The 26016-nt window shown below is 59.5% G+C and overlaps 1 protein-coding gene across 1 annotated transcript; it reads right to left on the bottom strand.

Annotated features, from left to right (window-relative positions):
• Positions 1-736: 736 nt before the first annotated feature.
• Positions 737-19383, bottom strand: CDC42BPG (CDC42 binding protein kinase gamma). Its single transcript, XM_066358797.1, has 37 exons — positions 19079-19383; positions 16521-16612; positions 16353-16436; positions 15910-16005; positions 15453-15601; positions 14857-14950; positions 14408-14608; positions 14034-14282; positions 13572-13651; positions 12664-12761; positions 12492-12572; positions 12092-12198; positions 11809-11988; positions 11424-11516; positions 11163-11284; positions 11016-11088; positions 10675-10781; positions 10476-10590; positions 10100-10248; positions 9934-10022; positions 9573-9625; positions 9393-9491; positions 9255-9314; positions 8882-8987; positions 8471-8604; positions 8254-8393; positions 8071-8152; positions 7218-7434; positions 6197-6259; positions 5476-6075; positions 4314-4411; positions 4148-4232; positions 3747-3867; positions 3489-3606; positions 2835-2949; positions 2632-2717; positions 737-1948 (listed from the first exon to the last, which is right to left on the bottom strand). Exons 1-37 carry the CDS (start codon positions 19236-19238, stop codon positions 1907-1909), a joined length of 4638 nt encoding a protein of 1545 aa, XP_066214894.1. The 5' UTR covers positions 19239-19383; the 3' UTR covers positions 737-1906.
• Between the last annotated feature and the right edge of the window lie 6633 nt (positions 19384-26016).

The raw sequence follows: 26016 nt of genomic DNA, 5'->3' as shown, positions 1-26016 counted from the left end.
CATGGCCAAGTTCTTCCAAGTTCTCCCATGGAGTCACAGGTCCTCTCAGGTAACACCACTGCCTCTTCCTGCCTGGCCAGCCCGAGGGTGGGAGGAGTGCCCTACTGCTGCTAGGCTGGGGGCACTGCCACTTCTCAGTGGGTTCCCTTAATACTACCCACTTTTGAAAACCATCCCTTTGAGGCCCTGGCCAGTTGGCTCAGTGGTAGAGTGTTGGCCTGGCGTGCGGGAGTCCTGGGTTTGATTCCCAGCCAGGGCACACAGGAGAAGTGCCCATCTGCTTCTCCACCCCTCCCCCTCTCCTTCCTCTCTCTTCCCCTCCTGCAGCCAAGGCTCCATTGGAGCAAAGTTGGCCCGGGCGCTGAGGATGGCTCCATGGCCTCTGCCTCAGGCGCTAGAATAGCTCTGATTGCGGCAGAGCGACGCCCCAGATGGGTAGAGTATCGCCCCCTGGTGGGCATGCCGGGTGGATCCCAGTCGGGCGCCTGCGGGAGTCTGTCTGACTGCCTCCCCGTTTCCAACTTCAGAGAAATACAAAAAAGAAAAAAAGAAAAAAAGAAAACCATCCCTTTGTTATTAAACTCTCTTCATTTACCCCCATTTGAATGTTACCAGATTCCTGAAAATACAGGGAAGACAACCTGGTCTTTGATTTTCCATGATACCCTCCCTCCATTTCTGATCCCTCCCCACACTTTCTGAACCCCAGAAAAACAGATCCAGGTGGGGAGGCCGGCAGCTTACAAAGTTTTCTTTATTGTTTTCTTACTGCCTCACAGAGCATCAGAGTCGACCCCTCCCGGGAATAGCACATTTTAGATAAATACTTATTTTGCCCCCTACTTATCAGTAGGGGGAAGTTTAATAAAAATAGTAATATAATAATAATAATAATAATAATAATGACTGTGATCAATAAAATGTCCCCTATGATCCCCTAATACACAGTTGGTCGAAGCGTTGAGAAAAAGGACGCCTCCCCTTTTGGGGAAGAGCCAAAGTGTGCGTGGAGGCCCTCCAGTGGACCTGTTGGGTGCCCATCTCCCACCAAGCAGCCCATATAAATACCCTCCCATCCCAGCCCTGCTGAGGAATTCTCTTCTCTGGACGGATTAGAGGACAATGTCAGTTGGCTTATGGAGACCCTCCCTGTTCCCCTCCCACCAAACTCCTCCCCAGAATGCAAGGACCCAGAGGAGCATTCCTTCAGTTTCCTCCCTCACCCCTCCACCCATCTCATCTCTCTTCTTCATTGCTCTTTCCTTATCCCTCTCTCCTTCTCTAGATGGCTTTTCCCTTCCAATCACTATCACCTCCTCCTCCACTTCCTTTCTCCTCACTTGCCTCTCACCTCCTTCACCGACCTCCTTCCCCGGGCTTCTTTACCTTTCTTTCCTCTGGGTCAGAGCCTGTCCTTCCCCCCCAGAACCCTGAACAGAGACTCGGATATGCCCCAACGTGACCTCACTGAGGATGAGACAGTGTGCAGCCCAGACCTGACACTGTTCCCAGGGACCTGGCCCTTCCATCGACTTTCACCCTGACTCCTGCTTACAAGCCTCCCAAGGCTTGGCACTAGAAACAAGAGTTTTGGCACAATCATCTCTGGACACCAGGACAGAGGGGCGGCCCCAGGGCAAAAGGGGACCATTCTATTCCCAGTGGCTAGCACAGGATGGGCTGGGAGTAGAGGAGAAAGATGGGATGAGGGCTGGGAATCAGTCTTCCCAGTCCTGGGAACCCGGGCCAGCCTTCCAGCATCTACCCAGCCCAGGCTCTCCCTGAGTCCGCATTTCCACATGTCCCGGACCAGCCGGAGTATGGCATTCCTCAAGGTCTTTGCTCCCTCACATCTCAGTCCCGGGATTCAGGTGGGCCCAGCCAGAGGGTGTCAAGGGGAGCTCTCTCATTCAGGGGCTAGGGGGAGGCTCCGGGGCCGCTCTGAGACCTGGAGGAAAAGAGAAGGAAGTCAGGGTGGAAAGAGGAGAGCAGGACTCTTTCTTTACCCGGCCTGGGGCTCCAGAGGCCTCCCCAGGCCCCACCACCTGCCGCAGCAGGGCCCTTGGAGGAGACCAACTGTGGGGTGGGGGTGGGGTTATGTGACAAGACCTGGGGAACTTGTACTTAATCCTGGAGCCCAAATTAAAGTCCCTTTGTTCATTCACCTCATTTTACAGGCAAGACAAGCATAGGGAGGCCAGGCACCTTGCCTGGGGCCACAGTGGTGGGACAGTCAGAGCCAAGATTTCCACCTCCAGGACTCTGCTGGGGCCTGCTGCGAGGTGAGACAGGTAAGAGCCTGCATTTCTTTGCCCTGGCCGGGTAGCTCAGTTGGTTAGTGTCCCAATACGCCAAGGTTGCAGGTTTGATCCCCAGTCAGGGCACATATAAGAATCAACCAAGAAATACATAAATAAATGGGACAAATCAATGTTTATCTCTCCCTCTAAAAGTAAATAAAATAAATAAAAAACAATAAATAAAAACAAAACAATGAGTCTCCATCTCTTAGGATCCAGGAAAGGGATGGACTAAACTTGTTCTCTGGCTTCAGGTCGTAGTAAAGGGCCTAAAATGGACCAGAACTGCCTGTCCTTAGCGTGGCGGAGGGGATAGCTTCCACTAGCTCACCTGTATTAGGGAGGCTGCAGGGCTCGGAGATCCCTGGGGGCAGGACACGGACTCGCTGGACAGAGATGTCCAAGGTTTCCTCTTCACTGTTCCAGGTACAGGGTGAGGGGACAAAATCCAAGGTCAAATGTGAGGGGTCCAAAGTGGGGATGGAAATTTGAGGGAGGAACGTGAAAGTGCTAAGGTTGTGGGGCTGTCCTTACTGAGGTCCGCGTTCCCGTCGCTGGCCATTGAGGCTGGGCGCCGCGACGCCTCCGAGAAGCTGTGGGGCCGCTGCGGGACGGAGCTACGGCTGCTTCGGCCCTTCACTTCAGGGACCTGTTGGGGAACGGTGCGGAGGGCTTTGGACTCGGTGGCAAAACAGACCGTGACGCCTGACCAGGCGGAGGCGCAGTGGATAGAGCGTCGGACTGGGATGCGGAAGGACCCAGGTTTGAGACCCCGAGGTCGCCAGCTTGAGCGCGGGCTCATTTGGCTTGAGCAAAAAGCTCACCAGCTTGGACCCAAGGTCGCTGGCTCCAGCAAGGGGTTACTCGGTCTGCTGAAGGCCCGCGGTCAAGGCACATATGAGAAAGCAATCAATGAACTAAGAAGTCGCAACGCGCAACAAAAAACTAATGATTGATAATTCTCATCTCTCTCCGTTCCTGTCTGTCTGTCTATCTCTGCCTCTGTAAAAAAAAACCCCCCAAAAAACAAAAACAGACCGGGACAAATAAACTGCATTCAGTAGCCAGCCTGGAGGAGCGTGCTTGGTCCTCAGATACAGGTAAGCAGAAGACAGCAAGCGCACCGGGGAAGCCAGTGATTGGCTCAGCCTTACCAAAGAGGTTTATGATTGGCTCCCTATCACTCACCAGGGGCGGGTCCTTGGCGCCAGGCTTCCCATCCTTAGGGCCCACGTGGACCAGGTGGTTGAAGTTGGTGGGCGGTGAGATGAACTTGGAGCGCACAAAGGGGTCCTTCAGCATCTCCCTGCAAGCAGAGAGGGTGTAGAGAGGCCTGCAAAGGTCACATCTCTTCCCCCTGCCCCTCTCGGTGCTGACTCCCTGCCCTCCCAGGGGTGGGAGGCCCAGCCCAGCCCAGCCCAGCTATTGCATTGTGCGCACGCGCACCTGCGCTGCTGCTGCCGCTGCTCGTCAGACACCCGGAAAAGGAAGCGGCGCTTGCTCTTGGTGCGAAACAGCTGGCGCCGGCTGTTGTCAGTGAGGTCGGGGATGTGGAACTCGTCCTTCTCTGTGGGAGAAGAGAGCTAGGCAGTGCTCACAAGTCCCCAGGGCTTATTTGTCACGGACTGTTTTGCCGCTGAGTCCAAAGCCGTCTGCACCGTTCCCCTACAGGTCCCTGAAGCGAAGGGCCGAAGCGGCCCCACAGCTTCTCGGAGGCGTCGCAGCGCCCAGCTTCTACGGTCAGCGACGGAACGCCAGGCAGCTGGCGCTCAGGGCCACACACCCACCCGCGTGCACAGGTGAACGCACCCATGCGGACCCACATACACAAGTACACACTTCCTCACCTGCCAGACGGTTCCTGAGGTAGGTCAGGCGGACCTTCTCGGTGCCATAGAGGAACATGGAACCCTCTGGGTTTAGGGGTCGCACCTGAGGCAGCAGGCACAGAGGTCACGCCATGCTAACCTGTCCCATCCCAATCCGGCCCCAGCAGCCTTGGCAGGCTCTCACCTTCTTGAGTGGCACCGTTTGGGCCCATACCGCTTTCCTCACATCAAACACATCGATGGAGTTCTCACTGAACACCGTCAGGTAGGGGGCTGCATAGCCTGCAAGGTAGGACCTGCCTGTGCTGCGCAGCCCTGAGCAAGTCAAGCACCTCTCTGGGCCGGTCTCCTCCTCTGCCACGGGGACACCCTGTGCCCTGCCACAGCACAGGAACTTTCTGCCCCACCAAAAGCCCTTCTTCTGCAGACTCTCCAGGTTGCCCTACCCGACTTCCATAACAAATCAGTGATAACAACCTTGGAGCCCATTCTGTGCCGTGCCAGGCATAGTTCTAACCACTTTGTGTACTTTTTTCTGGGTTAATCCTCAAACAACCCCCAACTTATAGATGGGGGACCAGAAACCTCAGAGCTAAGTAAAGGGCAAGGTCATCCAGTAGTGGTGAGAGCTGGGAATTGGCCCCAGGCCATCTGGCTCCAAGCTGTACATGCTGAATGGCTATGCTCCACCCAATTTGCCCCAGAAGGCCCACTGCTCAGGAAGGGAGTGCTGTTCCTCCCTTTCAGCCAGCACTCATCACACCAGTTACCTGGAAGGGTGCCAGATCCCCCCATGTCCCCACCCATTCATTCACTCATTCCTCCAAATAGAGCTCCTGGGACGTGCCTGCTGGGGTGGGTGCTGGCTGTGGTGAAGAAACCAGCCCCAACCGATGTGCAGGCTCCCAGTGCACCAAGTCAGTCTTTACAAGCCAGGGCAGAAGTCCGAACAAAGAGATGGGGGAGAAAAAAGAAGCATAGGACCAATGGTGGGGGAGGGCCGGGAAGGGAGCGTGAAAATAATAATGACGACAGGAAGCGTCGTGGTCATTTCTGGAGGGCCTATCAGCTCCAGGCCCTTGGCAGACATTGGGGCTGGACTTGGTTAAGAGTTTGCCAGGTACGAAAAGAGCAGGTCAGGCAATGGAAAGGTTTGCGCAAAGGCACAGAAGTGAAAGATCCCCTACAAGCCGCCGAGCTCAGAGTAGGGTGCGCTTGGGCAGGCAGGTGTGCACTGGCTGCCAATGCCAAGCTAAGGAGTTTGGGAAAGACCCTGTCTTCCTCTGATGTATGGGATACCCCTAGGGTGCCTGGCCCCACCCCTCCTGGCCCTCCATTGGCCTTACCCCAGCCTGTGGGCAAGGCAGGCCACAGAAGCTCATGGACGCGAGACTTGCGGCCAGCACTGTCTACGTAGACCCCAGCAATGGTGAAAAGCAGCAGGAACTCACTAAGGCTGAGCTCCACAGCGCCCAGCGCCTCGCCCAGGCCCCCTCTTGATGGCGACAGCTCCTCAGGCATCAGACCGCCCCCTAATGCTAATGGTGCAGCCTCATTGAGCAGCGGGTAGAGTGAGAAAGCCCCAGCTGCACCCACGCACAGCCGGTCGCCCAGCAGCTCCAGGCTCTGCACAGGTGCTGGTGCCTGCAGCTCACGGATGCGGTGCTGCCAGGGCCCTGGGCCTGGGCCTAGCTGGTAGCAGAGCACTTGGCGCTTGACAGCTATACAGAGCACCGGGGTGCGGGCCTGCAAGATACGTCCAGCTGCCAGTGCCTGGCAGCCTCGAGACTCAGGGATCTTGGCACCGGCCACCTCTGCGTTCTCCAGCTCAGCCAGCGGGAAGAGGCGCACGCTGGGGCCTCGGCCACACAGCACCACCAGAAGGCCTGCCGTGGAGCTCACAGCCAGCCGCTGTACACGCCGGCACTCGCCCACCTGGAAGACATCTGCGGAGTCAGCAAGGGAGAGCGTCACCAGCATGTGGGTGAGAGGCAGCCCAGTGCCCACTCTCTTGTCCCCCAGAGCCACGCCCCACCCACGCTGGCCTTGGCCCAGCCCGGTACATACCATTGCTGTGCAGGTGGATCACAAACAGCCCCTCCTCAGTGCCCAGAGCAAGCCGGTCCTGGTCTGGAAGAGGGAAGGAGAGGGTCAGGGGTCAGAGGGCCTGTCCAGAGGCGGGGACTGGGCAGACCTCCTGCTCTTGCTGAGCCTCCATTTCTCCCTGTCCCCGTGTCACTGAACCCTTCTGTCCCCGAGTCCACACTCTAATGGATGAGGGCTGTGGGGGCAGACACTGGGTGAGAGGGCCCCCACCCCAAGCTGTGGGATTCCGGGGAAGTCTGAGGGCCTCAGTTTCCTATCCAGTAACAGGGGACAGTAGTGGCACCTTTGTCACACAGCCACTGCGAGGCTGTGGAGATGAAGTGCTACAGGGTGAGCCGTAAGCTCACGGCAGCCTTCGCTTGGTGAACGCCCCTGTGCCCCCCGCCTCCTGATGACACAGGGGACCCGGCGGACCTGCACGGCCTCTCTGTGGCTCGTGCCGAGTGGCCGTAGGGAGAGGTCCCGGCTCGCTAGGGCCGGGCTGGGTCAGCACCTGGGTGACCTGGGGCAGCCAGGGAGCACTGCGAGCGCCTGTCCCCCAGCTGTCTGTCATGGAGGCCCAGGCTCCTTGCTGAACACAGCAGCCCTATGGGAGACAGTGTGACGTTCAAGTGCCCACACTCCCCCATGGTCACCCACCTGCTAGAGTAAGAGTCGGGAGCAAACCCCTCATTTGTTTCTTACGAGAGCCCTTGCTCTGCTCATTAGCCTGTGTTTCTTTCAGAAAAAGCAGAGACAGAGGCACAGAGGGCGAGCAGCAGAAGCCAGGTCCCTCCCCCTTGCCTCGGCTCCTCACACGGCCATGCCCAGGGGGTGGTCAAGGAGGACACACGTCAAGGCAGAGCCCACAGCTCAGGGCTGCAGCAACTGGGCAGTGACAGTGGCCCTCGTAACTCTGGCTGTGAGTCAGCACTGTCCACAGGCCCTGAACCCTCCTCCCGCCTGCCCCGGACACGCAGTGTCCCCTGGGCTTGAGGCTCACCAATGATGGCGGCACAGAGCGTGTGGGGCAGCAGCGGCAGCGCGTTGTCGTAGGCCTCCTTGAGCGTGTACACGGGCAGGGGTCTCGGCCGAGCGTCCAGCAGCAGCCGCTGCAGCTCGGCCAGCGCCTGCAGCCAGCGTTCCCGCTCTACCTCGCTCTCCGCCAGCAGCAGCACGGTACACGTGGTAGGTGGCACTGTCAACTGGGAGGCTGTCACCTGTGGGCGGAGACCCAGGCTGGAGGGCCGAGGACCGAGGGCCAGGGCCCTTCCTCCCTTCTTTCTCTCTAGCAGCTGATGCCGATTAGCCTGGATGTGAGCTTGCTGGGTGCAGAACGAGCTGCTGTTCTAGAACAGGGGGTCAGCTAGACAGGGCGGTCAGACAAGCACAGGGACAACCACAGAGCCCGGTAGGAGGGGAGTTCGGGACACTGTGGGAACAGAGCCATCTCCCCAACTCAACCTAAGTGGGGAGATGCACCTCCCAGGGGAAGAGGTGTGTCTGCTGGAGCCTGGGACAAGTGGAGTGACTCGGAATGGTGGATGTAGGGGAGGGGCCGGCAGAGGGTGGCGTAGGGGGGCGGGTATGATGGGGGTCCAGGAGTGCAGGGCACTTTTAGAAGTAGAGAAAGCAGGGTATGGTCAGAGCAGAGAAAGACCCCAGGGAAGGCAGGAAAGACCTGCAGGGTCAAAATGTAGGGCCTCATGGCCACAGTCAGGAGCAGGCATAGGGTGATAAGGAGCCACAGATGAGTCCTCAACGAGGCAGGACAGCCATGGGGATGGAGAAGTTGCTGGAAGGGGGTCAACATGACAGTGGATGGTGGTCTGGCCCATCCTGCCCCAGGCACTTACCCTAAGGATGCGCGGCAGGTCCTTGGATTGAGCGTGGATAACATCAGAGGCCAGGACAGGAGTGGCGGAGAACTGGGGGTCCCTGGGAGGTCCATGGAACAGGTCAGAGGTCACACTGCCCCTGGCTGTACCCCACCCACCCACCCACTTGTCTCTCGTCGCATGCTGCTGCCCGGCATTCACCTCAGATCCAGTGCCTGCAGGAGGGCCCCGCTGGCCGGGCTGAGCCGAGGGTCGGGGGCATCAAATAGCAGTAGGCGCGAGTCACTGAGGGCAGCAAATACCCGCTGCCAGCCACGCCGGACGCCCGAGGGCCGGGGCACCTGGGGAAGGCATACATGGGAGGGCCCGCCAGGCTGCCGCCACCACGCCCCCCTCCCCCGCCCCAGCCCCAGCTCACCGACAGGAAGCCCTCGTAGGCAGTGCCCGTGCCTGTTTCGGGGTGCACTCCCAGGGCCGTGCAGAGAAGGTCAGGGGGCACAGGGCAGGGTGGGGACTGTGGGGCACAAGTCGAGTGACAGAAGTAGCCGCAGGCTGTGGGGAAGGCAGCAGATGGCAGACAGTGTGAGGCTGGGTGGAGACAGCCTGGGACCAGGACTCTGGGCATTTCTGGCCCCCACTTCCCTGACTGAGGCCGTGGTGGCACCTGAGCTGTTACAAACTCCTCCCCATCAAGTAAGAAAAGAGAAACAGAGCAACTGAGTAGTGAGAAACAGCCTGGGTGGGGCAGGATCGAGGCTGCTTCTGTCCTTTTCTCCTAGGGGCCATGGCTGGTGCCCAGAAGGCGGGGCGCAGAGCACCAGGGTCTCACCGTCACAGCCCAGGCCCTGGCGGCCCAGGCCCAGCATCAGCGAGGTGCAGCGCAGACACTTGGTGGGGGACGGGAAACTCCGGGGCCGCAGCACATGTGAGCCGGGCTGGGGAAGGGGAACAGGCCATGATTCACATCTGACCACAGCCTCCCGAGGTCACGCTGAAGTGTCAGGCAGGACCAGGGAAGGAGCCAGGTGTCAGTGTGAACTCTGAGCCCCAGTGAGTCTGTGGCAGCACTCAGAATCATTGCCACTGCCACACCCACCCCGTGGGCTGCTGACCATGATGCTCACGGGGGAACAAGAGGGTCCTTGGAAACCCAGCAGAATGGCTTGGCGCCCCGACCCGGCTCCACCTCTCTAGGCACCAACCTTTGTAGGAGGACCTTCCGCAGAGGCGGAGGAAGCAGCAGGTGCTCTGGGGAACACAGCCTGCAGGGAGGGCGAGCACGCAGGTGAGAGGTGCGTGTGCAGAGGGCCCCCGGCTGCAGGCTTCCCACCGGTCCTCACCCCCAGGCGCAGGCTGCGGCGGCCCTCTGGCCTGAGCTCTGGCTCCGCCCCGGGCCTCGGGGCCTCTCCTGAGGTGCCAGCGTCCTTGGCAGAATCCTTCTGAGATTTGGAGGCAAAGTCAAGGTCCATGGGCCTCTCTCCAGGATTCTTCCCCAGCCAGCCCCTTCACCAGGTTCTTACCTCTGAGCTCCGGAAAGACAGGAAGGGAATCAGGGAGTTTGAGGGCTTGGTGTCTGCAAACAGAGTGGCTATGGGTCACGGGAGCTGGGGTGCCTAGCCCAGCCCTGACACTTATCCCCAGGAACTGGGGCCAGTGGGGGCCCCGGTTTCCGCTTCAATAAAATGGGGTAGTGACTGCAGGCTGTGGAGTGGGACCTGACACACAGCAGGTGCTCAGTAAGTGCTGGCTAGCAGGTGGTGGGTAAGTGGCAGTCTGAATGAGTTCTTGTCTCCACAGCCCTGCGAGGTTGTGTGGGCCCCCTGGGTAACTGTGAGGCTGGAGTGAGGGCCCTGCTCCAGGGCACTGCAGACAGCCACTTACCACCTGTCCCGCGGGTCCGCAGCTCCTCCCGCAGGGCAGCCAGCTCCTGCTGCAGGCCCTGGTTCTGCTTCTCAGCCTCCTGCAGACGGCTGGGGAGAAGCGGGTGAGGTCACTATGGGCCTCTGCACCAGCCTCGGGTCCCCTCAGCAGCGCCCACCAGTCTCACCTCTCGGCCTGAAGCTGGGCCTCCTGTGCTTGTGTCAGCCGCTCCTGCAGGCCCTGCTTGGCCCGGATCTCGGCCTCCAGCGCTGACTGCAGCTCCAGCCTGGCCGAGGCCTCCATCTTCTGCAGCCGCCTTGCCTTCCACTGGTGCTCCTGTGGCCAGGGGGGCGCCATGTAAGAGGCCCCTTGAAACTGGCTCCTCAGAGACCCCCTCCCAGCAGAGCACACAACCGCCATGCCACCTGGCCAGGCCTAAGGCCTCAGCTCGGCCACTGACACGCTGCAGGCTTAAGCAGGTCACTGCTCTGTGTGAGCTGTGTCTTCACTTTTGGAGCGAGGCTGCTGTCAACCCCTCCCCACTGGGTATCTGTGCGGCTCACCAGTGGCCGGGCAGGGAGTGTCTGGGTGCTCACGTTCCTCAAGGACTCCAGCTCCTCAGCCATCTTGGTGGCCAGGGCCTGCAGGTAGCCTCTGGAGACCTTCTCATCATTCACCCTGATTGGAAAGGGGGCTCAGGGTCATGGGCTGGGCCCTCAGAGCTGCCCAGGCCCAGCCCGGCCCACGGCCCCAGGCACCCACCAGCTGAGGATGTCGGCGATCTGGGCCTCCCAGTTGCCTTCCGTCTCCCGCCGCTCGCCTTCCAGCCGCTGCCGGCTCTGCTGCTCCCGCTCCAGCTCTTCCGCCAGCTGGGGGCCCGGCGGGAGGTGGGCGTGAGCGCTGCGGCCCGGGCACCCCTAGGCCCCACCTGTACCCACCCCTGCTCCCCCGCTACAGCCTGCCCGCCTGCCATAGGCACTGCAATAGGCCAGCAGCCAGCCGGCCCTGGGACCTGGCCGCTCTGCCCACCTCCCTGCGGCACTTGTTCCCTGCTCCGTCCCACAGCATGGCTGTCTTTCTTGCCTGCTGTCTACCCTGCTCACCCGCTCCTGCTCCCGGCTCAGCCACCGGTTCTCTTCCCGTAGCTGGCACAGTGCCTCCTCCTTTCCGCTAGGCCTGGTGAGGAGAGGAGGCTCAGTGACTCCCAGCTTGGGCCCTGGGCCTGACCCCCACCCAGCGGCCCAGCTCACCCATGGCCGAGTGCCTGCTCCAGCTGTATACGCAGGGCAGCCACCTCCTTCCTCAGCTGTGCTTCCTGGGGCCCGCCCTCTGGCAGTCCCGTCCCGTTGGTCTCAGAGGCAGTGTGGATGGTCTTGAGAACACGAGATGGGTCAGGGCAGGGTCCGAGAAGGCATGGCCCACCATGCCCCCGGGACACAGGCTCAGACCTGAGGACCCTCAGTTGGCCAGGCTGAGGGAAGTGCCACTTGGCAGGGGTAAGACCTCACTACCTGGACCTGGGAAGACTCCTTCTCAAGGCCTTGCTCCTGCAGTCTCTGTAGTCGGGTCACCTCCTGGCTCAGGGTGGCCACCTGGGCCTGCAGCTATGATGGGGTGCAGAGGCAGCCAGTGCTGACCTGGTCCGCTCCAACCCTCTAACTGGCATTGCTGCAGACCCTTGGCCTCTGCCAGCCACAGCAGGAATGGAGGCAGTGAACCCCAAGCCCACCCAACTCTAAACATCATCCCAGTGCTCAGGCTTCTGCTAGCCAGTGGGGGGCACAAAAGCACACGGTGTTCCCGAACCCCCCACCAAGCTCCCTCGGCTTCTTCCAGTCATGCCAGGGAGCACGGGGGCAGGGCCCTACTGCTGTCCCCACCTGCCCCATCACTTACCTCCCTCCGGGCAGCCCGGGCCTCGTCCAGCTGGGAGCTCAGGGCCTGTGTCTGGCTGGCCATGGCTGTCTCTCTCTCCTGGGCCTCCTGCAGCCTATGGAGCAGCTCCCCCTGCCGCCCCTGGGCTCTGCATAGCTCCTTCTCCTGTGCCCGCAGCCCCGCCTGAGCCGCAGCCAGCTCCTGGGCAGTCAGGGTGGGGGGAGGGAAGATGCAGCCTGGATTCAGGGCAAGGACCTCTTACCATCGAGCCCTGGGCCACTTACCCAACTTACCAGGCCCTCACCTGGAGAAGCTGGTCTCTTTCCTGCCGTAGGTCACTGTCCTGGTCTGGGCTACCAGCAGGGGGCCCATCCGTCTGGCACAAGGGGGCCTTGCTGTCCCTCAGTGTCTCTGCCAGGAATTGTCACTGAGACCTGCATACACTGACTGCCCCAGCCTCAGCCAGGCGCTCCACATGCAGTGTCTCGTGGAACCCTCACCGCAGCCTGGGAGGTGCGCTTCTCTGGTCCACTTTCTTTATGCAGGCCCAGAGAGTTTAAGGTAATTCCCTAAACCCTAAAGCACGGACAGAGTAGGAGCAGGACTGGAACCCAGGTTGGACTCAGGTGTGCTGGGAAAGCAGGTCAGCCTCCAGAGTGAGGGCAGGGGGAAGAGATGGGGCAGGGACAGGTGAGCAGGGATACCTGACAGCCTGTCCTGTAGGGTCTGAACCTCCTTCCGTAGCTGCTCCAGCTCCCGATGATCTGCGGGGGCCTGCAGGGCCTCTGTATGGGGGAGAGCCCACAGGTGAGTAGCTGGGCCAGCAGCAGTGTCCCAGGCAGACCCACCCACACTGGCCCACCTGGCTCCCCGTACCTTGCAGCTTCCAGCTTAGCTCCATCTTCTCCTGCTCTAGATAATGGAGCTTCCGCTCCAGGGCAGCCTCCTGCTCAGAGCTGCTCTCAGGGCCCGGGCTGGGGAGAGCAGGGCAACAAAGGTTGGCAGAGGCCCCACCCGCCAGAGGCACCTCCATGCTCCTGCATCTAATCATTCATTCACCCAAGAAACACCCACTGTGAGCCAGGTCTGTAGCCGATCCTGGGCTCTGTATCAGGAAGTGAAACAGATCAGACCAGACCCTGCCCTGGGGAGGCCCTGGGCTGGTACCATGGGCAGCAGCTCAGGGCAGTGGCTCCAGGTGCCACAGGTCCAAGTTCAAGCCCAGCCCTGGCCATTATGAGCTATATGACCGTGAACAGTCATCTAACATATCTGAGCCTCAGTTTCCTCACAGGAAAATGGAGGTGATAACAGGGTTTCTTCTGAGGACTGTTAAGGGGACTCAGTGAGACACGTCCCGCCGGCCCCAGCCCGACACTCAGTGGGCGCTCCTGAGTGTAGGTCAGATGCGTCTGCTTACACCTGGGCGCGCCTCTTCTCTTAGGACCTCACCCATTTTACAGAGGCACAGGGTGAGGCTCGGGGAGCAGTCGCGGCCCTTCTGATGCAAGGCCTCTGACTCCGAGTCCAGTACACTCCTAGCCTGCCATGGAGGGTAGTGTGAGGGTCAAATGCTGGGGCAGGATCCAGAGGGGGCGTAAGCATGACACCACTAGGGCCCTGAGGACATGGGGACTATCCTCCTGAGGGCTCAGAGCATACTTCCTCAGGCACCAGGTGGGACATTCGGCCTCGTTCCCAGGGTCCTAACAAGCTACATGCCTGGTGTCTTCCGGGCCAGGCAGCTCCAGCTTCCCATCAGGTGTGTGAGGACCAACACTCACCTGCCCGAGATATAGGTGAAGCCCACAAATGGCAGGTGGTGGCCTGCAAAGGTCCCATGGGAGGGTGGTGGCAGGGTCCCCTGCAGAAGGAAGGGAAAGAGAGTCATAGTCAACAGGCACAGCTCCAGGCTGAGGCTTGAGACCCAGGAGATGCCTTGGAACTGGGAGTGCTGACCTCCTCCTGCTCAGGTGGGAACATGGTCCCCACTAAACAGACTACAATTCCCATGAGTCTTTGAGGGTAGGGCCTCCTAGCACCACTGGGGTCTTCCTTATAGGCATTCTGGTTAATAGAATGACACGAGGTCAAAGGACCTTCACTTGGCATTACTCAGGGCAGGTCAACCGTGACTCCCCAAACCCTCTGGAATCTGAAGGCCTCATCCCCAGCCCAGCTGGGGGTTTCCCATAGCCACAGAGGGTCAACACAGCTTTCCTACTGCAGTGGGACCCACCACTCACTGGATGGTTGAGGGTGTCATCATCCACATCGAAGTTGGAGGTGTCCATAGGGCCACGAAGCTCAGGGATATAGGGAGCAGTGCTGGTCGCCAGCTGCTCCCAGTCCACGCCTTCGAAGAAGGGATGGTTCCGGAAGTCATCCAGCCCTCCACGGCCCAGACGCTCCTCCTGGCGGCACAGCAGCTGGCGGATCAGGTCTTGGGCACTGGCTGGGACATCAGGCACATCCGAAGGGAACTGCAGGTGGTCCTGCAGGCAAAGGATAGAGGTGTGGGTGGGTATCCGAATCCCACCTTCCACCTAGGGGTATCGCAAACCCCATGGACTTGGGGGTACCACTGCCCTCCTGGAACCCCAGGGCCTGGTGGCCAGACCTCATGGTTCATGATCTTGCCGTAAGTTTCCACCAGGGACTCAGCATAGAAGGGCGTCTCTCCAAAGAGTAGCTCATAGGCGCAGACCCCTAGTGACCACCAGTCACACTGTGGGCCATAGTGGCCTTTGCCTTCCTCCATGGCCTGCAGGATCTCAGGGGAGATGTAGTCAGGAGTCCCCACTGCCACTGACGAATCCACCTGTGGGTAGTAATGTTGATGAGGCCATGAGAACAGCCCCGGGCCTGGCTGGGCCTGCTGGCCCGTCAGCATGAGTCTAGGCCTGGCACCACCACTGCCTAGCGGTTGGCTGACCTAGTGCTTCCACCTGGGGCCTGGGCTTAGTCCTTCCTTCCTAGGGGAGCCTGATGACCCCTGCTCTAGGCCTGCTGCCTCCCAAGCCCCAGGAGCTCTCCCAGCCAAATGTCCCTCTGGGGTGGGGTCCTTACCATGCCACTGTTGTTGAGACGTAGGCAGGAGCCAAAATCAGCCAGGCGGATGTGCCCGTTCATGTCCAGCAGGACATTGTCTGGTTTGACATCCCTGGGGGAGGCAGGGAGGGGGAGGGGCCTGATCTGTGCGTGCATGGGCATGTGCACACCTCAGCATGGATGTGTTCACACGTGTTCTTGCATGCATGCACATGGGATAGGTGAAGGCTGGTGGCGAGGCCTCCTCGCTCCCAGAAGGGAAGAAGGTGGTTAGATCACGGAAAGGGATCCATCAGGATGACCCTCGAAGGCAGCAGAGTGTGCTATGAGGGACACAGGAGTCAGACTTCCCTTGTGCAGACCCACCCACCAGCTGAGCCACCTTGAGGCCAGGCAGGTGCTTACCTGCACCAGCCCTGACTTCCTTATCTGTAAGATGGAACAATAACAGCAGCCCCCATCCCATAAGGTTTTTGGTCTGAGTATTCAAAGGCATCATACAGGTGAAGAGCCCAGCACAGGGCCTGGCACGTGTTGAGTGCTCAGCAAATGTCAGCTGTCCCCAGAGCTGTCAGCAGGAACTGAACAGGGCAGAGGGGCTTTGTGGGCCCCACCTGTGGACGTAACCCAGCTGGTGCAGAGAGTGGATGGCCAGCACCATCTCAGCCAGGTAGAACTGGGCCAGCTCGGGTGGAAGGCGGTCCTCAAAGCGGCTCAGCAGAGTGAGGAGGTCCCCACCGGCGTAGTAGTCCATTACCAGGTACTGGATGGTGGCGGGTGAGGCAAGAATCAGATGGAAAGAGGGGGCACCTGTCCCAGGGCCCCACCTCCTATTGTTCCCATGGGGCTCTGGGAGGCAGGGCTGTGTCTACCACCAGCTCGGGGGTAGCCAGCTCCCAGCCAGAGCTGCGGCAGAGGCTCTAGAAGGCCCTGGAACTAGTGAGGGAAGTAAGACTGTTGGTTCCAGGAGGAGGGGTCTCTCTCTCTCCTTGGACCCAGTGCCTCTGGCCCCCAAGGCCTTTCTCCTTCATGCCCAAGCAACCCTCCTCCATCTTCGCCCAGGATCCTCACCAGATACTCCTCGTCTTGGAAGGCGTAGTGCAGCGCAGTCACCCAACGGCTGTCCCCCTTCACCAGAACGTCCCGCTCCTCCCGGAAACAGGCTGTCTATAGCACGTTTGGGGAGCAGGGGTTGGGGTGGAATCAGAACCCAGGAAAGGCCCATGCCTGCTCAGGGGAACTGAGTACAACTCAGTAAGACTAGGAGCTCAGATCGAGGTCACCTGTGTAAGCCCGGGCCCATGCAGTATTATCATAAGGAAAGTGGGAACAACTCCACTTGCTCCTAAGAAAGGTTTATAGTGAGAAAGGGATGAGGGAGTTGGCAGCTGTCAGGGTGGGTCCTCTGCCTATTTGGCAGCCAGCCCACCTCTTCCCCTGTAGTATCTCACTGGCAGCACACCCTCCCCCGCCCATATGTAGGGTACCCAAGTCCCGCCAGACCCCGAGCTGACCTCAGCCCTCTTCAACATCTCCCACTTGTGCAGCATCTTCATGGCAAAAATCTGCCCACTGTCCTTCTGCCTCACCACGGCGACCTAAGGCCACAGAGAGCATGGGTCAGCCCAGTCTGGGTGCAAACACCTTCCTTCCGCCCACCCACCCCAGGGCCCTCTGCTCACCTCCCCAAAGGCGCCTCGACCGATCACCTTCAAGATCTCAAAGTCATCTCTCTGCAGCCGCAACTCTTTGACCTTTGTTACGAAGGGGCTGGCTGAGGAGACACAGAATAGGACTCACGCAGCCTGTTGCTAAGGCCTCAGATCCCACTCTCACCCGGGGAAAGCCAGGAGCTGTGACTCCTCTAGACAAGGGCAAGGATGACCTCCCAGGAGCTGACAGTCGGTGCGGCCCATTCTGCCATGATCAGGAAGCACGCAAGGTGGGGTCTTGACCCCGCCGACTGCCTGGCTCCCTGGTGCATATGGGGATACCAGTTCCACCCCCAGCTCACAGTTCTTGGCCACCTAGCAAGACCAGGCCAGGGCCTGTCTTGGGAAACTGGACAGGCAACATTCCTTGTCCCCAGAGAGGTTTCTTTGCCACTGAGGAGCTGTGGCCTGGTCCTGGGACCCTGTAGGCACAGAAGTAGCTCGCTGGGGGTGAGACCTGGGGGAGCTCCAGAGCACAGGTAGGACAGCGGCTCAGCAGGGCTCTGGAGGACAGGCTCCGTCTCCCCACGTGGGGCCTCCTCATCTGCCGGCCCAGAGAGGTCTGCCCAGATTCTCACGAGACTCAGAAACAGGGCCAAAAAGCCTTTCCCTAGTGCCTGAGGCTGGCACTGACGGATGTGAGCACAGGATCTCCTCAGGCCTGACCAGCCTTACACCGCTGAGCCCTGCCACCCTCTTTGGACTTGGTCTTCAGCTGGCCAGGAACCTCCTCCTTCCTCAGAGTCCCTAATACTCCCAAGAGGGGCCTCTCCAGCCACTTCCAGGCCCTTTCTAGGCCTGGAGGAGGGAACCAGGGCCTGGAACATAGGGAGGCAAGAGTGACCAGTAGGGGTTCAGGTCAGCTGCAGCCTGTCTCGTTGCCTCAGTTTCCCCCTGCCAGGAGGTAAACTCCCTGCCAGCTGGGCAGGTCTGTGGGTGAGACAGAGAGCTGCTCCACAGGTTTATCAGGCAGAACCCCCGCAGCAGGGGTGGAAACCTCATTACAGAAATTGTCTCTTTCCCAGGTCGGTGTGTGCAGCTGAGAGCAGCAGCCACAGGCCTCCGAGGGGAGCCAAGGCCAGGGTAGCTCCCCATCAGCCAGACAGGAACCCAAACCTGGGGCCCAGAGGTAGGAGGATCTAGGTCTCGAAGACAGGCTGTCCAGTCCCCCTGCCCTGCCCCAGGAGATGGGGGCTCTGGGCAGGGGCAGGGACAAGCTGGGGCAGTAGCAGAGTGAGTCACCACTCTGCAAGTTACCTCAGGAGATGTCAACAGACAGGCCCCCACGCCGGGCTTCCAGGCAGAGGTGCCAAAAGCAGGCAGGGAGGAGCACATGTGTGTGCAAACACACACACACGTGGGTATGGCGTCACAGGCAGGGATGACAACACAGTGAGACACTCACATAAGGTGCAGGAGTCCAGAAAGAAAAGCGGGCAGCAGAGGAGACAGGGGCCTTCTTACTGCCCTCACCTCTGAGGAAAGGGCTGGGGCTGAGGGCCAACTCACTGGCAGACCTCAGTCCCCCAGCTGTGCCAGGCTGGGCCTTGTAGCAGCCCAGAGCTCAGGAGTGCCTGAACACTAGCTGCCCACTGGGAAAACCCCCGCTTCACTCCACCCTCCGGGCCAGGCCCCATGCCCTCTCCCCTGGGCCTGGCCAGGCGTGATCAGGGAGCCCTGAGGCTGGTGCCAGTGCTCACACTGAATTCAGGGTCACCCCGGGCCAGCCACTCCTGGTGACTCAGGTGAGTCAACCAGGAAGGGGTGCAGATCCATCTCCAGGGAGGTCTCCCTCTCTGGCCCTAGGGAAAAGCCCTCAGGAGGCCTGGCCAGCTAACTGCACAAAGGGGCTGAGGCTGGTTCCCATGTCCAGCCTGAGGAGGTTTTATATGCAGGGAGATGGAAGTGTGTGTGTGGGTGTGTGGGTGTGATACCTACAGATCTGTGAGTAGAAACAGGTGAGTGTGCAACAGTCAGTGTGGTGGGGGGTGGTCTGCATGTAGAAGTGTGGGGCTCCCTGGGTCTTGGGTCCGTGTGGTGTGTGGGAGACTGAGAAAGCATGTGTGTACGTGGGTGACATGTAAGGGAGTCTGCATGCGAGAGTGTGCTCTCACAGGTCATGAGGTGTGATGTATGAGCGAGGAATTCTGGACCTGCCTCTGTGTAGAGCATGTATTGTGTACCTGTATCTGGGGGCTATACCTGGGACCATTTCTTTGAGTCTATGTGAGATGTGTGTTGTATACTTGTGCCAGGTGCTGTGAGTGGGAAGTGCCATGTGTGTGAATCCGAGTGAGAGTAAGGTGTGCAGGTGACTAAGGGGCCCGCGGGGTCCAGTGGCACGTGTCAGGGCCAGTTCCGGGTATCTGTGGGTAGGGGTCAGTAAATCTGTGGGCGTGCGGCTCCAGGTGGGAGGGTCTGCAGGCGTGGAGCGTGGAGCGTGGAGCGCGGAGCGACAGGGTCCCAACGCGCTGTCCCTCGGTCCGCCCTCCCCCGCACCCCCCGTCGGTCCCGCATGAGTCACTCACCCCAGCTCAGGAACTGCGCCACGTTGCGCTCTCGCCGCAGGGGGGCGCTGCTGAGTTCGTGGTGCAGCCCCAGCAGCAGATCTAGGAGGCCGTCGAGCCCCGGGCCGCCGCCGGCCTCGCCCCGCGCCAGCCGCTCCAGCGCACGCAGCCGCCGCTCCATGGCTGCGGCCGATGCTCGGCGCCCGGACTAGTGCCGGCCTGCCCGCATGCCCACCCGTCGGTCCGTCCGTCTGTCGGTCCTCGGGTCTTCCGCGCGTCCTCCCCCCACCCTCCCGCCCTCCCCGCTGTCACCTTCCTCCGCCGCCTCCTGCGCGCCCTCACCTGTACGCCCCGCCCCGCCCTCCGTCCCGCCCCCCCGACGGACGGGCAGGTGTGCGCCGGCCAATAAGAGACGCGACAGTAAGTGAAGGTGGGAGGACGGAGGCGCGCGGGGGCGGGGCCAACCTCGGCCAGGAAGTGGGGGGCGGGACCCTAACTCCTGGGTGGGGCGGCTCAAAGCTGGAGTCTCAAGGGGGCTGGAAAGGCCTGCAAGATCCCCGCGCGCCCCCAGACCCAGCCTTACCCGAACCGTCGCTGACCTCTAACCTACGTGGGGATGCCCCGGCTACTGCAGCTTCCCTCGTCCGCCGGGGCAGCGGCCGCCTCTCCCTCAGTTAAGGGAGAGGGGCTGGGGACGCCCGCGGCCCGGGGACGGATGGGAGTTGTAGTCCGCTCCCTCCCCGGGATGCCTACTGTGCTTGCTCCCCCCCCCCCCCCCCCCCCCGCCCTCTACAAAAGAACTCGCTAGTTTCTGATTTCCTTTTATTTCTATCGTCACAGCTGACCTGGGAGATAGATATGTGAGGCAGAGATGGTTACACCCAATTGGCAGATGGACACACTGAGACTTTGAAAGGACAAAGATAAATTGAGGGGCTGAGGAGGAGGGTGCCTTGCAGCTAGATCCTGCAGTGGGGCTGAGTTGGTAACTCCACCTTAGGCTCTTAAAGCCTAGGCGAGAGCAGGGCCTATGGCCGGCCTGGAATTTAAAGGCCAAGGAGAAGTCCGGACTGGGTTGGAGGAGGTCAGAGGAGGGAGGGGTTGGCTCTGTCTGGTACTATTTCTGACTTGTCCAGCTGTCTCCAGCTGGGCTAGACCAGACGCCATAGGACTGTGGATCTGTCCAAGAGGAGGGATCAAAGGGTGGGGTTTTTAGTTGATTTAGATAACAAAATCTTTCATTAACAAAGCTCTCTTTGGGAGTGTGCCTCCTTCCTCAGGCGGAGACCCCCTCGACAGGGTCAGGTTGCCAGCGTTGGTGGAGGAGGCACTCTGTGCGTGTCCTTGGAACTGAACTGAGCATCCCTAGCGACCCCGGGGCTTCCCCACGAGTCTCTCCCTTTTGATCACCTTTGAGATCTGTCCGCAGTGTGTGAAATGGGAAAACGAGGACAGACTGTCTAGGGACCCAAATCTGGTGGGGGAAGGGAGCCGGGATTCAAATCTGACTGCTTCTGTGTCTTCTGGGAGGAGGGTTGGGATTGTTTGGATGAGCCCTCCAGGTACTCACCTGTAGAACTCTGGGACCTCTTTTGGGGGGCGGGGCAGGGATTGGGCTACAGAAGAGTTTGCGCCCTGGGAGGCCACAAGGGGGCGCCAGAGACCAGGAGAGGGCCAGGTGTTCTGGAAAGGGCCAAGTTCCCATCTCATGGGCAACTATGGGGCAGGGAAAGGCTCCTGAGTGGAAAAATGAGCCATGCCTCACTGCCCCTTGGACACCCTGATCCCCATCCCCCAGGGATCAGCCATCAAGGACCAGCTGGTGAGGCATGTGGGTCCTGGCTCCTTTCCTGCGTGACCTCAGGCAAGTCATTTTGCCTCTCTGAATACCAAATTCTCAAGACAGGTCCATCCACCAGCCCTTCAGACCGCATCTCCACATAGAATAGCAAAGGGAGCCCTGGCCAGGTTGCTTAGTTGGTTAGAGCATCATCCTGATACATCAAGGTTGGGAGTTGGATCCCTGGTGGGGCACATACAAGGATCAACCAATGAATGCATAAATAAGTGGAACAACAAATGATCTCTCTCTCTCCCTCTCTCTCTCTCCCCCTCTCTCCTTTCCTTCTCTTTCTCAAACCAATAAATAAAAACTCTTTTTAAATAACAGCGGGTGGGGGGGACCACCAATGTCTATGAGGGGCATTCCATCTCGTACTTGATTCTATTTAATCCTGTATTTATTTTTGTTACATCCTGTTCCAAGCCTCAGTTTTCTTCGCCTGTAAAAGAAGGTTGGCTCCCTGCCCTCTCCTTCGCAGCTCCAAGGTCAGAAAGCCCCTCAAGACTCAGTCTGTCCCTGAACCCCTGTTCCAGGCTCAGTGAGCAGCCAGTCCTCCAGCCCTGCCCTCGGAAATGGGTCCTGCACTTGACCCGGCTTTGCCCCAGCTTTGCCCCAGCAGGTCTGGGCTCTGATCTTATGTGAGCCAGACCACCAGGGCTGCATGGGCCTCGCCCCAGGGAGGCATGTGGAGACCCTGGCCCAGGGAGTTGAGCACAAGCCCTTCCTATCACCTCCTTTCAGACCCCCTAGTCACTGCTTCCTGGAGTCCCACCAAGGTGCAGGGGCACCTGCTCTCCTATACCCTTCCCCTTCCTGCCCCCTTTGTTATTGAGTTAGTGGCACTACTAGCTCTTACAGAGCCCTGGGGATAGCTAATCATGGTGATTATAGCTTCATTCCTGTGGTCCTTAGCATTTCAAAGTGACTACAGATCTACTATCTTCACAAGGGCCCTGCCAGAGGAGGGAGTTATTACATCCCTTAATACCTTGAGGCTGGGGACGTGGGCGGTGCCAGCCTCCAGCTTCTCCAGGTTCCAGGCCTAGGCCAGTGCCTGGCAGTAGAAGGACAGTATGTGGCCCCAGACGCTAGTGGCAAGGGACCGGAAAAGGCCAGACAGTGATGGACTTGATGTAGGCTTCTGCGAAGGGCCTTGGAAGATGTGAAAACAGAAACTGTCAGTTCAACCACCCAGGCCCAGCGAAAGAGGATGGTTCAGATAAGGGGATCCCCAAAGATGGGAGGCAAGAGCCCAGTGCAAGAGTGTAGCAAGGAACTCAGCCTTTCTGACCCCCGGAGAGTAGGTCTCTGAGTCTTGCAGTGGCTCAGACACAGGCAGGATTGGGAAGTTGTCACATTCCCAGCCACATTTTAGGCCTTCCCTGCGGGGCTTATGGCTCCCCTTCCCCGGTGGCAGAGAGCGAACCTTTCCCAGCCCTGCCTCAGGAAACACTCTGAGCAGACTGTCCGGCGGAGCTGCTTGCAATGGCCTGCTGCCCGGCCCTGGGCCACACTGGAAGCACAGTGTCCCCACTCCTGCCCCAGGGAGCCAGGGAACAAGGAGAGGCTGGCTGTGGGGTCATACTGTTGACCAGGCTGTGGCCTTGGGCAAGTCACTTCCTCTCTCTCTGGGCTGCTGTGGGAGCGCAATGGAGAACTGGCCCAGATCGGGCGGGAGGGGCACGTGGTCCCTGGGATGGCCACCAGCAGTTGCTGACCTGTCTCTGGGAAGAGTGTGTGGTGGGAGGGTGGGGGCTGCATTGCTGCTCAGGATCCAGGTTTTACTCAAATGTGTGTATGTGGGGGAGGGGCTGCTGAAAATAATGGGGTTGAGGGTCCCCACTCCCCCAGTTAGTCCTTGGCAGCCCCACACTCCAACTCCCCGCCCACACCAGCACACCAGGGGTGTGTCCTTTGAAAAGTCCAAAGCTCCAAATGAGTGGACATATGGTGATTTCATCATCCTGGCTTTTTTCCCAAAAACCTTCCCTGTGCTGCTCCGACAGGCCATAGGGGCTCACACGCTCTCTCCACAGAGGCCGCAGCCCCACATGGTTTCATAATTAACAATCCTTCTGGGCACACAGGAAGCCAGCCCCCAGCCCCTCAGCCACCACCCCTCTGGCCCCTGGGCGCCACCAAGTCTGTGAGCTGCTTTAGGGAAGGGTGGGTCCTATCTGCTTTGTTCTGGGAGTTGGGTGGGGTGCTGGACTCCCCAAACCGACCCTTACCCCCCCCCTGACCAACCGCACTGAGCGCTCAGCAAAGGTGGCCACCCAGGCGCCCCAGGGACCCTGACTCTGGGAAGCAGGCGTTCCCGTCTGCATTCGGGAGGGAGAAAGCAGCAGCAGTCCCGGGAGCAGCAGACCTGGGATCCAGCCCCTACCTGTCTGCCTGAGGCCTGCCCTCTACGGGCTTCAAAATGAGGGGCAGAGCTGGTGGCTGGGTGTCCTAACCCTGTCACAGCCTGGCAGCCTTAGGCAAGTTCTGTGACCACCTCATTTAAGATAAAAATAGGACAAGGGGCCCTGGCCAGTTGGCTCAGCGGTAGAGCATCGGCCTGGTGTGCGGGGGGACCCGGGTTCGATTCCCGGCCAGGGCACATAGGAGAAGCGCCCATTTGCTTCTCCACTCCCCCCCCCCCCCTTCCTCTCTGTCTCTCTCTTCCCCTCCCGCAGCCAAGGCTCCATTGGAGCAAAGATGGCCCGGGCGCTGGGGATGGCTCCTTGGCCTCTGCCCCAGGCGCTAGAGTGGCTCTGGTCGCAGCAGAGCGCCGCCCCGGAGGGGCAGAGCATCGCCCCCTGGTGGGCAAGAGCATCACCCCTGGTGGGCGTGCTGGGTGGATCCCGGTCGGGCGCATGTGGGAGTCTGTCTGTCTCTCCCCCTTTCCAGCTTCAGAAAAAAAAAAAAAAAAAAAAGAATAGGACAAGGGGTCAGATTCATGATAACTTTCTTAACAAACAGAAATGTTTGTTTTGACGAGCTCTCATGCCTGACCTGTGGTGGCACAGTAGATAGAGCATTGATTGACCTGGAACACTGAGGTCGCCAGTTTGAAACCCTGGGCTTCCCCAGTCAAGGCACATATATGAACTACTATGACTTGATGCTTCCTGTTCTCCCCCCTTTCTCTCTTTCTCTCTCTCTTCCGTCTCTTTCTAAAATCATTAAATAAAATAAATAAAAAAATGATGAGATCTCATAAGGACCCACTTGTGATAACAGAGCTGCCACGTGGGGTCCCCTGCTTCCTGGGTCCTGGACTCTGAGGTACCATGTGGGCAGTTGGCCCCGAAGTCCTCTTACTAGAGGAGCTCTGGGTGCAACGGGCTCAGCCTTCCAGTGCCTGACCAGCCCCTGAAGAGCGGGGCCTTTGGGGATGCTGGTCAGCTAGGGACCTGGGGAGGGGGTGATGAGTGGCTGCTGCACCCCCCCACAGGGTGGCTACACCTTTGTCCACACACTGGCCCTTCCTGAACCCCCATCACAACTGGGAGAAGCCCCCCAATCTGAAAAACTCAAACCAGGGGCCTGAGCTCCAGGCCAGCAGGATGCAGCCACCTGCTCTTAGCCCCTCTTTCGAGTCCCCTCTGCCCATCATCAGCTACCTTCCTGGGGCAGCCACTCCGTCCTGGGTGGGGGGATAGGAAAGCCCTAGAAATCGGGCCCAGCCGGCCAGGCAGCTCTTTTCTTACATCCCGTGAAAATTCCTAAGTTCTGCGTTTTCTTTCTTTTTCCCTCTTTCCTGGTCAGGTAAGCATTATTAGTTGCAATTTATTAACACTCTTTGCACTTTGATGTAATCACATGATCAGCTCGGGCAGAAGCTAGGTAAGAAGCAGGAGTGTCTGTCCCCAGACCGGATGCTCTCAGCTGTTTCACACTGAGGTTATCCCCACCTTTCTTGACTGCACTTCCGGGGCTTTAAAGAATCCTGGCCGCATCCTTCTTCTTATTGTCCTCACTTCTCAAAACACACAGTCAGTACCATGGAGCTATGTTGGCCGAGGAAGCAGGCTCCCACCATGGATCGCCCAGCTTTGGCTGCCCCCCTCCCAGCCACCAAGCTCTGCGTTTTCTGCACTCTAACAGCTTGAGCAAGTGTGCCGCACGTCCTGGGTGACCTCTGGACAGTGAGGGCTATGCCAAGACGCCATGGCCACAGTGATGCATTTAATCTATTCAATCTTCCGTGTGGGTTTCTCAGGTCTGAGTCTAAAGCTGCCAATTGTGGTGGGGTGGGGGGTTGAGATATAAGCTTTGTTTTCTCTCTGAAAGGGGACTTTGGATTAGAGACTCCTGGGGCTCACACCCTGGAGTCCCTCAGGTGAGGTTTGAATCTCATCCATACAACTCCTGCTCTTCAAGCCCTGCTGAGTCTCGAGTTCTCCGCTGTGAGCTGGGGAAACCACCGCCGCCCTGGGTCGTGAGGGTCAGGGTAAGCCCCACACAAGGCCATTGGTCCGAGTGGTGCCAGAAGGGCTGTCAGACCAGACACCCGCCACCCAGGCCTGTTGCACACACCTGGCTCTCAGACCCACGGGCGCCTTCACATACTGTTTTGCCACAAGTTTGCCTGAAGTGTGCTCCACCCGGATTACACAAAGCCCATACCTATCGGGGCATCAGCTCCCAGTTTGTCTCCCTTTCCTCTGCCGGTACAAACAGTACCCCTTCCTCCACCTGTGACTCGGCTGGCTCCACCCTTAGTAATTGTATTTTTGTTGCTGGTCTGTCTGCTTGGTCCAAGTACCAGCTTCACTGTCTCTAACCCCCCTGGGCTAGCACAAAGTCCTGTCAACCCCTCCCAGTGCCCAAGCCCATGGGCGCCCACCTGTCTGTCCCCGGCAAGGGCAGGGCCCGGGCTGGGGAGATGCTGTGAAGATGGTACAAGGCAGGTAGGCACCTCCTCCCCTGCCCCAGGGCAGGCAGCCTGGCTTTGCAGTCAGAGGTCCTCCCAGCTTCTTCACCCCACCCTCCTCAAACCACTGCTCAGCCCCACCGGGCACAAGGACAGGGTCATCGGCCGTTTGCAGACACCCTGTAGGAGGTGGCAGCTGCAGAGCTGAGTGACTGGGCACGGACCTCACTCGCAGTGGCAGGCCTGCCAGTCTGT

Source organism: Saccopteryx leptura, chromosome 1, assembly GCF_036850995.1.
Source record: "Saccopteryx leptura isolate mSacLep1 chromosome 1, mSacLep1_pri_phased_curated, whole genome shotgun sequence".
NCBI classification, from domain to species: Eukaryota; Metazoa; Chordata; class Mammalia; order Chiroptera; family Emballonuridae; genus Saccopteryx; species Saccopteryx leptura.
Note: the sequence above shows the minus strand (reverse complement) of the source record. Positions and strands in the feature narration are given on the sequence as shown.

Bases quoted from the DNA above. Each gene is read 5' to 3' on its own strand.
- CDC42BPG (XM_066358797.1), bottom strand. From the start codon at position 19,238: ATGGAGCGGCGGCTGCGTGCGCTGGAGCGGCTGGCGCGGGGCGAGGCC. The intron at 13,652-14,033 runs GTGAGTGGTGGG...TTCCTTCTGCAG, and splicing joins ATGACACCCTCAACCATCCA to GGGACCCTGCCACCACCCTC. The intron at 8,605-8,881 runs GTGAGACCCTGG...CCTTCCCCACAG, and splicing joins CCAGGGCCTGGGCTGTGACG to CCTGCGGCTACTTCTGTCAC.